Here is a 15,151-nt window from a genome sequence, read left to right on the forward strand (position 1 = left end):
AATTATATTTGTATGATGTGAAAAAAAATCAGGAAAAACTTGCAGTGATAGAAGTCAGAACACCAGTTAACCCTTGGAGGCAGGAGCTGCTGGGAAGGGCTGGAGGGAGCCTTCTGGGGGTGCTGGAGGTCTGTTTGGTGCTTACGTGCGTGTGGGTGTGTGTGTGTGCGCGCGCACGCGCGCGCACGCAAAATCTCATGGTTATAATTTGTGTGTTTTACTGGACATAGGTTATACCTCAAAAACCAAAACAAAAATCCCAAGGGAGGACGACCCAGATAGCTGGCTGGCTGCCCCCTCTTCTGAACTATGTGTCCAACCCCATGCGAATTTCCTCCTAGTGCTTCTTTGCAGACTTATTGGTTTCCCTAACCACTATTCCTCGGCCTTTGGGGAGGAGGTCAACATGCACAAATACCTTGGACCTAACAGCGGGACGGGTGCTTTAGCAACGCAAACCGCTCCCGAAGCTGAGGAGGGCTGGGTGGCTTTGTTTCCCCAGATCAGGTTTGCCTCTGAATTTGTTCCTTTCTGGGCGTTTTGACTCCTCTGGTAAGCGGCTTGTGAGGCAGGAGACCCAGCTGCGTGAGAGGTCCCATTGTTTCTGACTTGAATAAAAGGGACAATCACTGTGTCCATTGTGCTTTTGAATGTTCTGTTTTCGTGCCTTGGAGCTGCGCCTTGCTGGGTGGATTCCTCCCTAATTGAATTGAAATCCGCACAGCACTGCTCCCACCCAGCCTGTCGGCAGCCTCATCCTGGGGGTGAATCCGGACCCCAACACCCTCTCCTCAGTGCCTTTCCCTGGACTCCCTGAGAGCCGACTGTGCCTGACCTGTCCATGTGGCCTTAGGGCCACCCCTCCCTCTGCGCAGATGGCAGACCGCAGGCAGGGGGGATGCCCTGTCCTGGGCCCACTTCCAGAGCCAGGATGTGGGTGGGGTCAGCTGTACCAAACCAGGCAGCTGAAGGTGAGGAAGAGGAGGTCCCCCAGGAAGGTGACTCCCTGGTGGGGGAACCTCGCCCAGGGCTGGCCAGGCACCCACCACCCGGGAACTCACCCCCAGAGGCAGGTGGGCGTGTGCTGTGAGCCACTGGGGTCGCAGGGGAGGGAACAGCTCAGGGGGCCTGTCCTGGGTGTACAACACACAGAGGGTTTTGTCAGAAACCCGGGGTCCCCTGCACAGCTCTGTCTGTGCTGTGGCTCCCACGGGCCCACTTCCTCCTCACTGAGCTGTTCTGCTTCACCCCCTGGCCTCCCTGCAGAGCCCCAGCTCTGGCCGCGGGGAGAGGATTTCTCAGGAATTGGTGGTGCCGGCAAGTGGCCGGCTTGGCCCTGGGCTGCAAAGGTTCAAAGGCCTCAGCTTCCTGGGTCGTGGCCAGATTGCTGTCCCAGATGTGAAGAAAGGCATTTTGGTATTTTAAGGATGTTGGTAATTTGCAAACCGCGTGAAGTTTCCGTGCGTGTACGTGTGCGTGTACACGTGTGTGTTCTGGAGTCCTTCCTCCTGCGGGCAGCCAGAGGACCGTGTGAGCACAGCTGTGCTGAGGAAGCCTGGGGGCCTCGGGGGCCCCTGGGCCGCACCGATGACGATGACGGCCCTGAGCCCCAGGCCGGCTCCCTCCCAGGCTGGGGGCCACCGGGGGCAGGAGCTGCTCTTGGGAAGCCTGTGCTTTGGGGTCAGACCATCTGGCAGGACCCCCCGCGCTCATGCTCCAGAGATACGCAATTTCCCCTTGTTTTTGCCCAGAAATGTCTGGCTCCTGCTGCCCACACCCCGTGCCTTCCCTGCCTGCCGTTCTGTTTTGAGCGCCGGAACATTCCGGTCAGAGCCGGGCTCTGTGGTGGGGGGAGAGCCAGCAGGAGACAGGGCGCTAGGCTGGGGGCGCGGGGGGCCAGGGGCCACAGCTGGCCCCGCTCTCGTCCCGCCCTGAGCGTCATCTGCTCATGCGTGTTGGGCGTGCCGGGACAGGCCCTCCCAGCCTGGACACGGAGTCACCCGCGGGTTTCGCTCTCCTTTGCTGGGCGTGAGCTCTCTGCACTCATCCCCCTCTCTCCCTCCCACACTGACCCCAAAGCCAGTCTGAGAAGGGGGGTCCTGGCGGGGGGAGGAAGGAGGCAGGCTGGGGAGCCCGGGCCTCCCTGGGAGGGCGGGCTGAGGGGGTGTGTGCACATGCATGCACACGCGTGTACACAGGGCCACCCTCCCTCCCTCGGGGTGAGGACTCCACCCAGTGGGGTCCAGCAAGCCCGGCCCACACCCACCTCTGTGGCCATAAGGAAGCTCCTTTAGGCACTGAAAGCACTGGACCCCCTCAGCTCTGGGCCGGGGTCCCCTGCAAGGGCACGGGGAGGGGCGGAAGAGCCAGGGAAGAGTCGGGGGGCGCCCTGGTGTGGGCTGGGATGCTGGTGGCCTCAGTTTGGGACACGTGGACTTTGGGTCCCTGTGACATCTTCCCAGTGTCCTGAGGAGCTGGGGAGGTCACAACGCCACCTTCCAAGAGAAGCATCTGTGCAATGCCCAGTGGTGCGGGCCCTGGGCTGGGGGCCGTGGAGGCTGCAGGACCCCCTGCCTTCCGGGAGCTCCGACGGGCACAGGGCAGCTGAAGCCCCTCATGGAAGGCAGAGGGTGGGAGAGCAGGAGCAGGGGTGCAGGTCCTCGGGGAGCACGGAAGGGGAGCCACAGCGCCCCAGGGCAGTGCAGGAAGGCTGCAGGGTGGAGGTGGCGTCTGTGCCAGGTTGCACTGAGAGGGCCAAGCTGACGGGCAGGGCCGGGCAGTGTGGGGTGGAGCCTGGAGTCCGGGCCTGCTGTGCTCAGCAAGGCGGACCCCTCTCCGCGCTCCTGCCCCTGCCCCTCTCCCCGCCCCCGCCCTGCTCCTCTCCATGTTGTGCCCTCTGGTTCCACTCCAGGCACAGGCTCCACCTAGTCTGCTCAGGGCGAGGACGGCACATGCATGGGGGGGGAGGAGGGCGAGGGCGCCGGATGGGGGCGGGATGCAGGGGGCGGCAGCAGACAGCCCAGAGCCCGCCACGCCAGGAGTGAAAGGGCCATGCTTGGCCTCTGCCCTCAGCCTCTGAGAGGCTCACTTCCTGCACCCGGCAGGCAGCCCCAGCGGAAGTGGCTGCCGTGGTTTGCACGTGTGGCCCAGAGACCCCAGGTCCTGGCTGAGAACTGGGTCAGCCTCCGCGGCACTTCCAGGGCGACCCGGCAGCCAGGCCCAGGAGTGGCCCTGACCTCCCCCGGCAGCCGGGCCCAGGAGTGGCTGTGTTCAAAGAACAGGCTGGGCAGGAGAGAACCCTGATGCCAGCCTGGGCGATGTCCCTAAGGGAGCCCCGGCAAGACCACACACAGGTCAAATGCCACCGCCCCAGAAAGCTCTGCCTGGGTGGGGTGGGGTGGGGTGGGCAAGCCCTGCCCCTGCCTGGGAGTTAGTGTCGGGTGCAGGTGGTCCCAACCGCTGTGGAGAGGCCAGCGAGAGCGGATCTGAGCCAGCACCAGGACAGGAAGCTCAGGCTGAGGCTCACCTGCCATTTCACTGTCATCCTTTGCCCTACTCCCCCCCCCCATTTCCTACTTAATTCATCTATTCCTTCAACAAATGGTCAATGCCCGGGTCGGGAAAGCACAATTAACAAAGAGACTCCGAGTCCTGGTCCCCGAGGAGACTACTATCCAAACACCACCTCCTCCAGGAAGCCCTCCCAACTGTTCTGGGAGGTCCTTCCTCTGGCTTTGTCTGTCCTTGTCAGGGCTCTGGCCAAATCTCCTTTAGCCCTAGGATGGCCTTGTGTGACCTGGCTCTGGCCCCCAGAGCCAGTGCACACATAGGCTTCAGTAGGTGTCAGTCACTGCCACCATCGGCACCTGTACCCACACCCCACCACCGTCATCAAGGAGGGGCAAGATTCCTGGGGTCCTGTGAACCCCCGACTGGCTCCAGGCCTCAGGGAGAGAACACTCAGTGTTACCAGCACCCACACAGGGGGCCCCTTTAACGAAACTTGGCACCTGGAAATGCCACCAGTCAGAACTCACAGGTAGCAGCCACTGAAATTAACCCTGTTGTAAAAGCCTCGCCAGTGTGAGTCCTGCAGGAACCCTGAATCCGCAGGACTCTAGAGGGAAGCAGGGCTGTCATCAGTCCCCAAACGCCCTGAGGTCACGGTGTGACTTCACTTTCCACCTGGAGCTGCTCCCGTCTGGGCCGGTTCCTGCAAGGGTGGTCCAGGTGACACCCAGGTGGGTGGTGGCAGTGGGGCTGGGATGTCCCTCAGAGGCATGGCCTGGCCCTCAGGCCGTCCCCTGGCCCTCTGCCTCTCCCAGGCGGAGGGCAAGCCCGGCCCTCCCCGGGACCCGTGCTGCCTGCGGGAAGGGCCGGCTCTGGCAGGGACATGGAGTCCAGGCACAGCTGGGGCAAGATCCCAGGGGTGGACGGGAGCACTGGGCTGGCAGGACAGCTGGTTCCTGTGTCCTCGCCAGGCCTTGCAAGCCAAGGCCCAGGCAGGAGAGCGAGGGCTGGATCCAGGCCCAGCAGATCCGGCACTCGCCAGACCTCGGGCTCCGCTCCCGGGAAAGGGAACATCTGCAAAGCGCAGAGGCCCCCTGACCTCCGGGTGTGGGGGCAGAGCGGCGGCCCAGAGCTGGGCAGCTGTGTGGCCCTGACGAAGGACGACTCTCAGTGCCTCGGGTGACCTTCCCCACCTGAGAATGGGGCTGGCAGGGGCCCCCGCCAGCAAGTAGGTGACACAGACACGTGCCCTGTGGAGCCTGGCCGCAGGTCGCAGTCCTTACTGTTCCGGAGGCATGGCCCTCCCTGAGAACATTCTGGGTGGGCTCAGCCCGGCCCGGCCCTTGACCTGAGCCTGGCCTTGAGGCTGTCTCTGGAGGGAGCAAACATGTTAGGGGCAGAGAAGGGGCCTCCCGGGTGGCGGCTTCCCTGCCCACTCTCATGTGCCGGGTCCAGCACGTCCCCTATGCTTCAGTGGCCGGGGGCACCAACATCACTCAAACTCACACTCGGCCCGGGACAGACATTCAGCCCAGGTGGTCATCTTGCTTCCCCGTCCCCTCTGGTGCTGTCAGCCAAGAGGCTGGGACTCAGGTGCCCGCTTAACGTCCCAGCAAAGCAAGGGAGAGGCAGCCAGCCCCTGGGAGCCTGTGAGGTCGGGGGGGGCGGGGGACAGCTGAGGCTTCTGGTCCATAGCCAGAGACGAGAATGGCGGCAGATGGGGCCTCAGTGGAGCCCAGTTCCGGGCTGGGGATTTCCGGGGGCGTGGAGGGCTGCCCCGTTCCCGTGCCTGCCTGACTCCGCTCTCCGCTCCCCGCCACCTGCACACAGTAGTCTTGCACGCCAAGAGCAGACTCGCTGCCTCGCTGAAGCCTCCTGTGACTCCCAGTGCACCTGGGCTGGTCCCACTGCCTCGGGGGCCTCAGCTCCTTCCTTCCCCAGGGCCTTTGCACTTGCTGTCCCCCTGCCTGGGAAGGAGAACTAGCCTGACCCAGTTTGTGTGGTCCAGGAGGCCAAGCGGGGGAAGGGCCTGTAAACGAACAGTCATTCCTGGAAGCACCTCTGCCCCCCGCAGCCGTCACTCTGCCCATGCGGGAAGAGTCACCGGCAGGTCCTGGGCGCTTCAGACTGTACCCCTCCCACCCGCCCTGGCAGGGGTGCCCAGATGTCCACAGTACGCCTTACCACCCCAAATGTGGTCTGCAGTCTGGCGGTGCCAGCAGCCGCCCCCGGGAGCTGGGCCCTGACCTGCCCAATCAGAACCTGCACTCTGACCAGACCGTCCAGGTTGGCCCGTTGACCATCTGAGAATGGCCCGAGAGGATGGTGCTTAACCCGGGGAAGGAGCCCTGACGGGGTTTGCACATGGTGCTGTGTGGGCCGGGGGAGCCTTCCCAGCCCCAGCCACCACCTGTAGCCAAAGTGACCCTGGTCTGCACCACGGTGGGCTCTGGCCAAGGCCGACAGGTGCGGGGAGAGACCGGAGCAGAAGCACCTGCGGCTCCAGGCAGGCTTTGCTCTCTGGGCCCAACACGCACTCGCCCTGAGCCAAGGCTGCTCGCTCTGCCTGGGGCCCAGTTTCCACAGTGGATGGCACCGTCCCCAGAGGTCAGGCGGGAGACCGCAGGGGAAGAGCTTTCAACCAGGAAGGCCCAGGCAGAGCCAGCCTCCGTCCCATCCGTGAAGGCAGTCCACACCAAAGTGAGTGGCAACAGGCCACGGTCACAGCACCCGGACAGACCTGTTCCCCGAGGAGCCCAGCCAAGGTGTGACGAGGACATCCATCTACACTGGGCCTCCAGCATTCCCAGGAGCACCCAGTGTGGTGGACAGTGGTTGATTTTTGCCAACCAGCACAGTTTCGGCCGTGTCTGAAGCAAGAACACTCCTGGACTTGTTGACCACACAAGTCAATAAACTTTCCTTTTTATTATGAAGCCAGCCCGGGTAGGGTTTCTGTCCCTGCAAGTAAGAGTCCTAACAGAAAACGCCGGTTTCGCTGGCTGCAGGGAGAGAGGAGGACAGGATAGAAAGAGACATCAGACATTTGGACACCTGGACGGAGGGAAGGGGGCAGAGGCCTCCTCGGGCCAGGCTGCAGTCCCGGGACCCAGTGGGCAGCCACGGCTCGGCGGTCTCCTGCCTGGCTGAGGGGTGCCCACGTGCCCGGACTGGCAGGGCCCAGCTGGCCAGGGGTGGGCAGTGGCATGATGGTGGGCAGGCCTTGGCTTCCCGGACTCACTCTCCTACGGGTGTGCTTGCCCGGGGTCAGGGGGGTCCCCAAATGCCCGGGCACCTGGGCTCGTCTAATTCAAGGGGTTTTCTGCAGCTGCAGCCTATAGGGCTGAGACACGGCATTTGTTCCCAAGAAGCCTGAGCGTTTTGGGGTTTGCTAAACGGGGAGATAATTACCTGAAGTGGAACTAGAAGGGTGTGACGTCCAGCAAAAGGCACTTGGAATCCAGGGGCAGGAGCCGCTCCCCACGGGGTGCCCACCACCAGCGCGGTAGGGTCCCGGGGCACCCCGCCCTCCTGGGGGCCCGGGCAGTGGAGCTGCCTGGCTCAGAGGCCCCGGCGGCGTCAGCTGTGGAAGGCTGACCAGGAGACGCCCGCGGCGTAGAACTGCACGCGGCTGGGCCAGTCCCCGTCCCCGCTGCCCTCGCGGTCCTCGTCCGAGTCGTCGTCGTCTCCGCTGGACGCTCCACACGCGGCCCCAGCCAGGTGGGCCGGCTGCCCCGGGGACCCCCGGCCCCGCTCCTCCGCCTCCTCCCTCCGCTTCTGGGCGGCCAGCTCCCGGTAGCACAGGCTGCAGACGCGCAGCGGCTTGGGGGACAGGCGCGGCAGCAGGAAGCGCTCGCGGGAGCACTCCGCGCAGACCACGAAGCCGCACTGGCGGCAGTGGTGGCGCCGGGTGAGCGCGGAGAAGCGCGTCTGCGTGCAGCGCATGCAGATGTCCGTGGCCTTGTCGGGGATCCAGGGCGCCGCGTGCTCCGTCGTGGGCTGGCGGCCCGTGGCCAGCAGCTGCCGCCGCACACACTCCTCGATGTGGCTGATCCACTCCTGGCGCTCCGTGGAGGAGGCGGCCGACACCACGAAGGACTTCTTGGCCGTCTTGATCATCCAGCGGTTCTTGGCCTGCAGCGTCTCGGGCAGCGGCTCCAGCGTCACCTCCTCCAGCGGAATGATGTGCTGGCTGCGGTACTTGCGCTTGTTGAGCACGATGCTGCCGTACACCAGGATGTCGTTGAAGAGGAAGAAGATGCGCGGCTTGGCCTTCTTGCGGCACTCCTTGGTCAGCACGCCCTCGCCCAGCAGCACGCGGCCCGGCAGGGCGAGCGGCTGGCCCGACGCCCCGAAGCAGCTCTCCACGGCCGCGATCCGCTGCGTGTTGATCTCCGTGTTCGCCAGGTGGTCCACCATCGTCCCTGGCGCCGGCTGTGGGCGGAGGGCAGACGGGAGGCGTCAGGCTGCCCAGGCACGGCCGGGGCTCTGAACCACACCGACCACCCCCGGCTCACTGACGGCCGCACCAGACAACCCACGTAGCACCAGCCCTGTCCCAGGAAGCCCACCCGGCTGCCCAGCCACAGAACCCCACTGCCCCGGAAACCGGCCCTCAGGCCAGGAGCACAAGGAATTACTGGGAAGGGAAGGGGTTTCCCCAGGGAGGGGACCGTGGAAGCCAGACGGGGCTGGGAAGGCAGCGATAAGAGTGGGCTACTGAGTGGGCTACGCCGTGGGCAACAGGTTCAGTCCCCCAGAAGCCTGGAGGGACAGGGCAGAGTGGGCCCCAACGGTGTCCACCTGGGGGCCAAGGAGCCTCCCGTTAGCTGCTCCTGCCCTGGGCACCAACTGCGCTACCTGGCACTTGGGGCCTGCCCGTCAGCCGGAAGGATGCAGGTGCATGTGCTGGAACAGCGTGTGCCAGGCCATGTGGGTGCTGTGACCCTAGCCGGCCAGACTGCCCCATCCCCCAAACCAAACGTCAGCAACCCTGCAAGACACTCGCTCACCCTGTGACAGGTGACAGGCACCAGGAGCTGAGTGCTTCCTCTGTGACAAGCATGACTATATCTCATCAGTCCTCACCCCAACCGTCGGAGGCAGAATCCCACCCTCCGGGAGCGAAACTGAGGCTCTGATAGTAAGTGGGGGGCCCAGGGCTGGCACCACACTGCCTTTCCCCATGGAGTGTGTGGCCCACTCAGGTCCCCTGCCAATGCACTAAGCACCAAGCACTGAGCACTCAGCACTAAGCACTAACTCAGAGTTCACGCCAGGCCTCCCTCTGCTCTGTCCACACCCACTGCCTTTGAACCCACAGACTCACGGCTTTGAAGACCACTCCCCAGCCCAGGCCCCCAGCCCTGGCCTCTCCACTGAGCTTTGGGCACCGAAGTCGACCTGCTCCTCTAAAGCCCCTCAGGCTCACCACGCCCAACGCCAAGCCCGGCACCCCCGGGGCTGCCCCTCCCAGCTCCTCCTGCATCCACAGAACCACCATTCACCTGGCAGCTCAGACGCCAAGCCCCGGCTGCATCCCGGAGTCTCCTCTTTCCTGCACCTGCAATATTCAACCCGGGAGCAAGTCTCACCACCTTAATCTCCCAAGTCAAGCGGTGGCTGCCCACTGCTCAGCCCACAACTCTGCCACTGCACTGACAGCAAGGTGACATCTCGTCTTGCTGGAAACAGACCATCCCATGGCCTGCTCCTTCCTGCAACCAGGCTCTCGGTTCCCATCTCCCTTTCAGAAAGATTCTCCCTGACAACCCCAGCTCACGCGGCTTCTCCCCTGACCCAGGACCGGAGTTGGCCAACTATGGTCTGAGGGTCAAACGTGGCCCGCGGCCTGTTTCCACAAAGGAGGTTTTACTGGGACACAGCCCCGCTCTTTCCTTTACTGTTGTCTGTGGCTGCTGCCACGCTGCCACGGCAGAGCTGAGTGCGGTCACGGAGACCACGTGGCTGCAAAGCCTGAAGTATTTACCATCTGCCCTTTACAGAAAGTCTGCCGACCCCTTCTCTAAGACGCCACCCAGGACACATCAGGGCCTGGGATTTCCTGGTCTACTCTTTGCTTGTGTGTTTTCCATTCTCCTACTCAATCCTTGGCTCTATGAGAACATGAGCCTTTTCTGGCTCATTGCTGTCTCCCAATTCTTACAGCCATGGCAAACACACAGTGGGTGCTCCATCAGTGGCTCGTGAATGAATAAACCTTTCCAGAGTTCTCCAGGGCCGCCATGCATGACTCAGCTCCCCCCTCTGCAGAGGAAGCGGTGAGAGCCGCCCCCACCACCACGTGCACACGTGTGTTCAGACGCACAGCACCTGTGGCTGAGCTGTTCACACCTGCGGTGGTTCTGGGTCCCCGAGCTGCACTTCTTGAAGTTAAGTCGGGGCCCCTGTGAGGATCAGAGTGGGGGTGGGGCAGATGCATTGCGTAAGAGGGGTGCTGGGCCCCCCGAGTCTGGTATCACTGGCTCTTTAGATCACAAGGTGTCCTGAGAAGGGCAGCCCACACCACCTTACATAAGAACTGCTATTTTTAGGTTGCTGATCTTGGCTGTTATTGCAAACCTGGCGGATTATCCCCAAGAGCCCTGAGCCGTCCTGCCCTGATGGATCACAGAGTCCTGGGCTGATGGACAATCTGACAAAACCAGAATTCTGTCCCGCACAGAGCAGACACAACTGGAACGCCCACCAGCAGCGAAAAGGATCAAACACCAGGTCTACTCACACAGCAGAATAAACAGGCCAACACAGAGTGGGACAGACAGCAAACGCCAAGTGGAAAAAAGCAACTTCTAGAACAGCACACGTGAAGTGACACCATCATGCAAAAATTACATAACACTTTTAAAGTGTTCAAGAACTCTCTGAATAAAAATAGATAGCAGGGAACCTCCTACTATTAAAAAAAAAAAACAGGGAACAACAAGTGTTGGTGAGGACGTGGAGAAATAGGAGACTTGTGCTCAGTCGGTAAGAATATCTAACGGAGGCTCCTTAAAACATTAAAAATAGCTTCACCATGTGATTCAGGAGTCCCACTGCGGGGCCCACGTCCAGCAGGACTGAAGGCAGGGCCTGGAGGAGACATCTGAGCCCCTGTGTTCATAGCAGCTGTATTCACGGTGGCCACGAGGTGGAAGCGACCCAGTGTCCACCGGCAGGCTGAATGGTGACGGCCGGCGGTGGGTGCACACCGTGGACTTCGGCCTTAGGGAGGAGGAAAGTCCTGACACACGCTACAACATGCATGCACCCTGAGGACACCATGTCACACGAAGCCAGCCGGTGACAAAAGGACAATACCGTCAGGATTCCACTTGGAGGAGATATTTGAAGGGGTCAAATTCATAGAGATGGAAATTGGAGCGGTGGTGGCCAGGGCTGGGGGCGGGGAGTCGTTCAGTGCGTGTGGAGTTTCAGTTTTAAAAGATGAAGAAGTTGCAGAGATCTGGGTCACCGCAGCGTGAACACACTTAACACTGTTGGACCGCACACTTAAAAATGGTTAAGATGGTAAAAAAAAAGACAGGATGGACACAAACCAAAGTCGGGGGAGCAGCCTGGGGAGAGGGCCTGGGTGTGACCAGGAATGGGGGCTCAAGGAGCATGTCACCTTCCTCCGTGATGTTTTGTCTCTGTTGTTAGAACAAGGCAGCCGCGAATGAGATGAAGTCCTGACACCCATCAATTCTGAGGAGTGGAAACATGTGCTTCTTTCTCTCTCTTTCTCATTTTAAGGTCCTTACAAAGAAAAGGACCACAGGACAAGTGTCTGGATCGAGTCCTGGGGTGGGGACTGCAGAGCAGGTCTCAAAGTGGGATGCTGGGCTGGGCTGGGCAGGGCAGGGAGACCACACCTGTGCGGGGAGCAGGCGGCTTGCGGGAGAACTGGATGAAAACCCCATCCTGCACTGCAGACTGAAGCCTCACATTTGGCAGCTGAGGCAGGTGGGCCTTGTGCCTGAAGAGCAAGTGGTCCCCACCCAACCCCTCCGGCTTGTTGAGCTCTGGGGGCCGGCTTGGCCGGGTCTGCCTCCGACAGATGCCACCCAGGTGTGTTAGAAGTGAGGAACGGTACCCAGGGAGGGGAGAGCTGTGCCTCGGGGACTGAAGCCACAGCGGACCCGGCCAGCAGAAGGAGGGCCTTCGACATGGTCTCCTGGGCTCTTGGAGGGGCACAGAACACCCCATACGGGACCCCCATGCTGCTCTGCCCCTGCCTGTCACTTACAGACCCCTCTAGGCTGTGACAGCCACCGTCCAGCTGCCGGTGGCAAACTGCGGGCCAGGAAGGGCGGGGGGTACCTGATGGTGATGAAAGGGCTCTGGGCTCTGGGCTGACCCCACACAGGGCTTGCGCCCCCCCTCTCCTCCGAACCGCGCGGGGCCGGGGTAGGGCCGGTGGTGAGGCTGCCGCGTCTGCACACCCGGCCTCCCACACCGCTGCGTCTGCACGCCCTCCCTCTGCACGCCCTCCCTCTGCACGCCCTCCCTCTGCACACCCTCCCTCTGCACGTCCTCCCTCTGCACGCCCGTCCTTTGACACCGTACCTTCACACCCTGGTTTGTCGGGGCCTGAGGGCTGAAGGTTTCCCTTGGTAAACAAAGCAGCCTGGAGTCAGACAGGTTTACTGCTCTCACCGGGAGAGTGAACATCACTCACCTGCAACTGGGGAGGAGAGCTGAGCCCTGGCCCAGTCATTTGGGGCCACTTGCCTCAGGAAGACACTCAAGATGTCGCCTCCTGGCAGCCTCAGGGCCTCAGATAACACCTGTGGTGACCCCAGCGTGGCCCCCAGGGCTGCTGGCAGAGGGGCTGCCACTGCGCAGGTCACTGGGCCTGGGAGGCAGGGAGAGGAACAGATCTGCGTCCTTTCCGGGGATCCAGAGGGGTGGGGGGCTCCCGGCTCTACCATCCCAGCACCTGGGCTGGGCCGATGGTGCTCATGTTGAGCACTGTGGCCGGGAGCCAAATCCTGAGAGCCGCCACGTGGCTGCGGACGCCGTGGCCAGGGTTCGGTGCGTGGCAGTGGAGGTGTGATAGGTGACCCACAGCAGGGGCGGGAGACCCACACCAGACCTGGCCATTGCCGGCTTTTCTAATTACAATTTTGCTGGAACACAGCCACCTGTGTCCGAGACTACGCGGCTTAAAATCTAAACTGTTTACTGCCTGCCCTCTGCAGAGAGGCCAACCCCGGATCCACCCCACGCTGTACAATGCACAACACACCTGCTCTGGGGACACACCCGACTCGGGGCTCTGTCCTGACAGAACTCAGGGGAGTGCAGCCTTTGGGATTAGGAAGAGATGCGTGGCTCCCAACCTGGGAACCCTGGAAAGTAGGAGCTGGGGGCACCCTGGTCCATCCCTCCCCGTGAGTCGCACGTGGGGACGCTGCTCATCTGAGAGGGATGCACATGGCCATGATCACAGAGGGAGTTGGAATTTTGGGACAACCTGGCCCTTGGCTTCCCGCGTGGGGCCCTCTGTCCCTGCAGGACCTCAGCCCCAGCCAGGCCCACCCTGCTTCCATGCCTGCCTGACTTCATCTCCCAAAGGTTTACTGAAGTCCTACTATGTGCCAAGCACTGCGCTGGGTGCCAGATCACAGCAGGGAGCTAGAGCCCAGGCCCTTCAGCAGTGAACACTTCTCCCTGGGGGCCAGACCAGAGGTAAATCAACAAGGTATTTCCTGAGAGCCCGCGCTATGCTGGCCTGCTTGGTGGGGCTGGGGCTGCCGTGGGGTGGCTGTGGGGCCCAGGGAGGGCCTTGTAAGGGAGCGACTCACCCCAACCTGAATACCATGCAGGAACCAGCCAGGCAAAGTCCCCAGGGCACAGCTGCAGGTGGGATGAGCACAGCGAGCTGCCGCAGCAGGAACCGGGGGAAGAGGGAGGTTCTCAGGGCCGCAGGGGCCTCCTGCAGGCACACGGGCCGGAGTGAGGATCCGACTTTTCCCCAAGTGCAGTGAGGCCAGGACCCAAGCGTCCTGTCCTTCCAGCCTTGCCCAGCACTGTGCTTCCTGGAGGTCCCTCCTCCGGGAAAAGACTAGTAACAAGGAAAAAACCCTGGCGGTGCCATTGACCCAGAGCTCACAGCTGGCCGGGCACAATGTTAGGCATATGGCGTGTATTATCTCATTTAACCCTCACGAAAGCCCCGGCAGGGAATGTTCTACCACTGCCATCAGAGGCACCGTGTAAGGTCTCAGATAAGTGACTGGGAAGCCTGGCTCCCAAATAAGCACGAGCTGCTGAAGGCTGTTCTCAACCAAAGACAGAACTGGAAACCCTCAGGTCCAGAGGGTGGGTGTGGCTCCTCTCCAAATACCTGACAGGCATGGTGCCTGCACAGGTTTGCTGGTCCGGCTGGGCGGCCCTGCCCTCCAGGCCACACTGCTCAAGCCCTGTCCTGTGGAGTGGGCTGGGCCGGTCCCTGAGCTCTGCAGCCCTGCCAGTGTCTGTGGCCCCAAGGGCTGCCGTGTGCAGGGACGCAGGCCGGAGTCAGTCACCGCGGCTCACACAGGCACCGGTGGGAACTGTGTGCTGTGCACAGGGTGACCCCGCACTAACCCTCCCTCCTCCTTGGACTCAGTCAGACCCTCCCTGGTGGTGAAATCACAGCTTTGCTCAAATGCCAATAGTGGTCCCCTTGAGCCGTGGAGACCAAGTTTCAGGGGGACTCCGAACCCCTGTTTTCCCAGCTGCAAAGGGAGCTGATGACACCTCTCCAGCAGAGAGCGGCAGGGAGGTTCCAGGCCCTCTCTCTGGGGTCCTCAGCCACTTCCCCCCGGGAAGTGGGAAATCAGGCCGGCCTGGCTCGCTCTGACAGCTCGCACCAGGACGCCTTACCGGCCAGGTGGTTGGGGATGAGGGGTCGGTGTGAACCAGGAACACCCGGAAAATGCTGCCATCTGGGCTCCCCCACCCCTACCCATGTGGGGCAGTTGTCCTGCCATGTCCCCAGACTCCGCAGGCAGGGACCAGGGAGCCCGGCCCCGACAGCAGCACGAGGCCAGGGCGCCCCGCAGCACCACGACTCCACTCCAGGCAGCAGCACCGTGCGGCCCCGCGGCCTCCGCCACTCGCACCTCGTGCTCCCTCACCCCCCGCGCACCCTGCCTCTGAGTCCCCACCTGCCCTCACCTGCCCCCCAGCCCCTGCAGCCCCCACCCCGCACCCAACGACGAGCGCCCCGCCGGTTCGGAGCCCCCTCGACGGCCGCCGGCGCTGGGAGCTGGGGGTGGCGGAGGGAAGCGCGCTCCGCGCAGCGGCCAGGAGGGGGTGGGGCTCACCTGCTCCAGCGGCCCGCGCCGCCGCCCCGCAGCCCGGTTCGCGGGCGCGAACTGTCCCCGGATCCGCCGATCCTGCCAGGGCCGGCGCGCACCCGCGGGCCAGCCTCGCCCGACACGCCCCTCTCAGGCAGCTCGGCCAATCGGAGCCCTGGGGCGCAGAGGGGCGGCGCCTGGACACCCCCGGGGCACAGCGGGCGGCGCCTGGACACCCCCGGGGCACAGCGGGCGGAGCCTGGGCTCCAGGCAGCCGGCCGCGTCCGGGAGCTCGGCGGGCGCACAGCGGCCAGACTTGGCGGGGTTGGCTTGGGCCCCCCCACCCCGGG

The 15,151-nt window shown here is 62.9% G+C and overlaps 1 protein-coding gene across 2 annotated transcripts; it reads right to left on the reverse strand.

Moving 5' to 3' along the window:
• Nucleotides 1-6,419: 6,419 nt before the first annotated feature.
• PLEKHF1 (pleckstrin homology and FYVE domain containing 1) lies at nt 6,420-14,846 on the reverse strand. 2 transcript variants are annotated; one of them, XR_006730019.1, is made up of 3 exons: nt 14,829-14,846; nt 6,922-7,944; nt 6,420-6,512 (listed from the first exon to the last, which is right to left on the reverse strand). XR_006730019.1 is itself a non-coding variant. In XM_045531011.1 (2 exons), the coding sequence occupies exon 2, from the start codon at nt 7,927-7,929 to the stop codon at nt 7,090-7,092; it is 840 nt and encodes a 279-aa protein (XP_045386967.1). In that variant the 5' UTR covers nt 7,930-7,944; nt 14,829-14,846; the 3' UTR covers nt 6,420-7,089. The 2 variants fall into 2 exon arrangements, 1 of the variants encoding a protein (XP_045386967.1); XM_045531011.1 differs by having other exon boundaries at nt 6,420-7,944.
• Nucleotides 14,847-15,151: the final 305 nt, after the last annotated feature.

The sequence above is a fragment of the Lemur catta genome, chromosome 19, assembly GCF_020740605.2.
Source record: "Lemur catta isolate mLemCat1 chromosome 19, mLemCat1.pri, whole genome shotgun sequence".
NCBI classification, from domain to species: Eukaryota; Metazoa; Chordata; class Mammalia; order Primates; family Lemuridae; genus Lemur; species Lemur catta.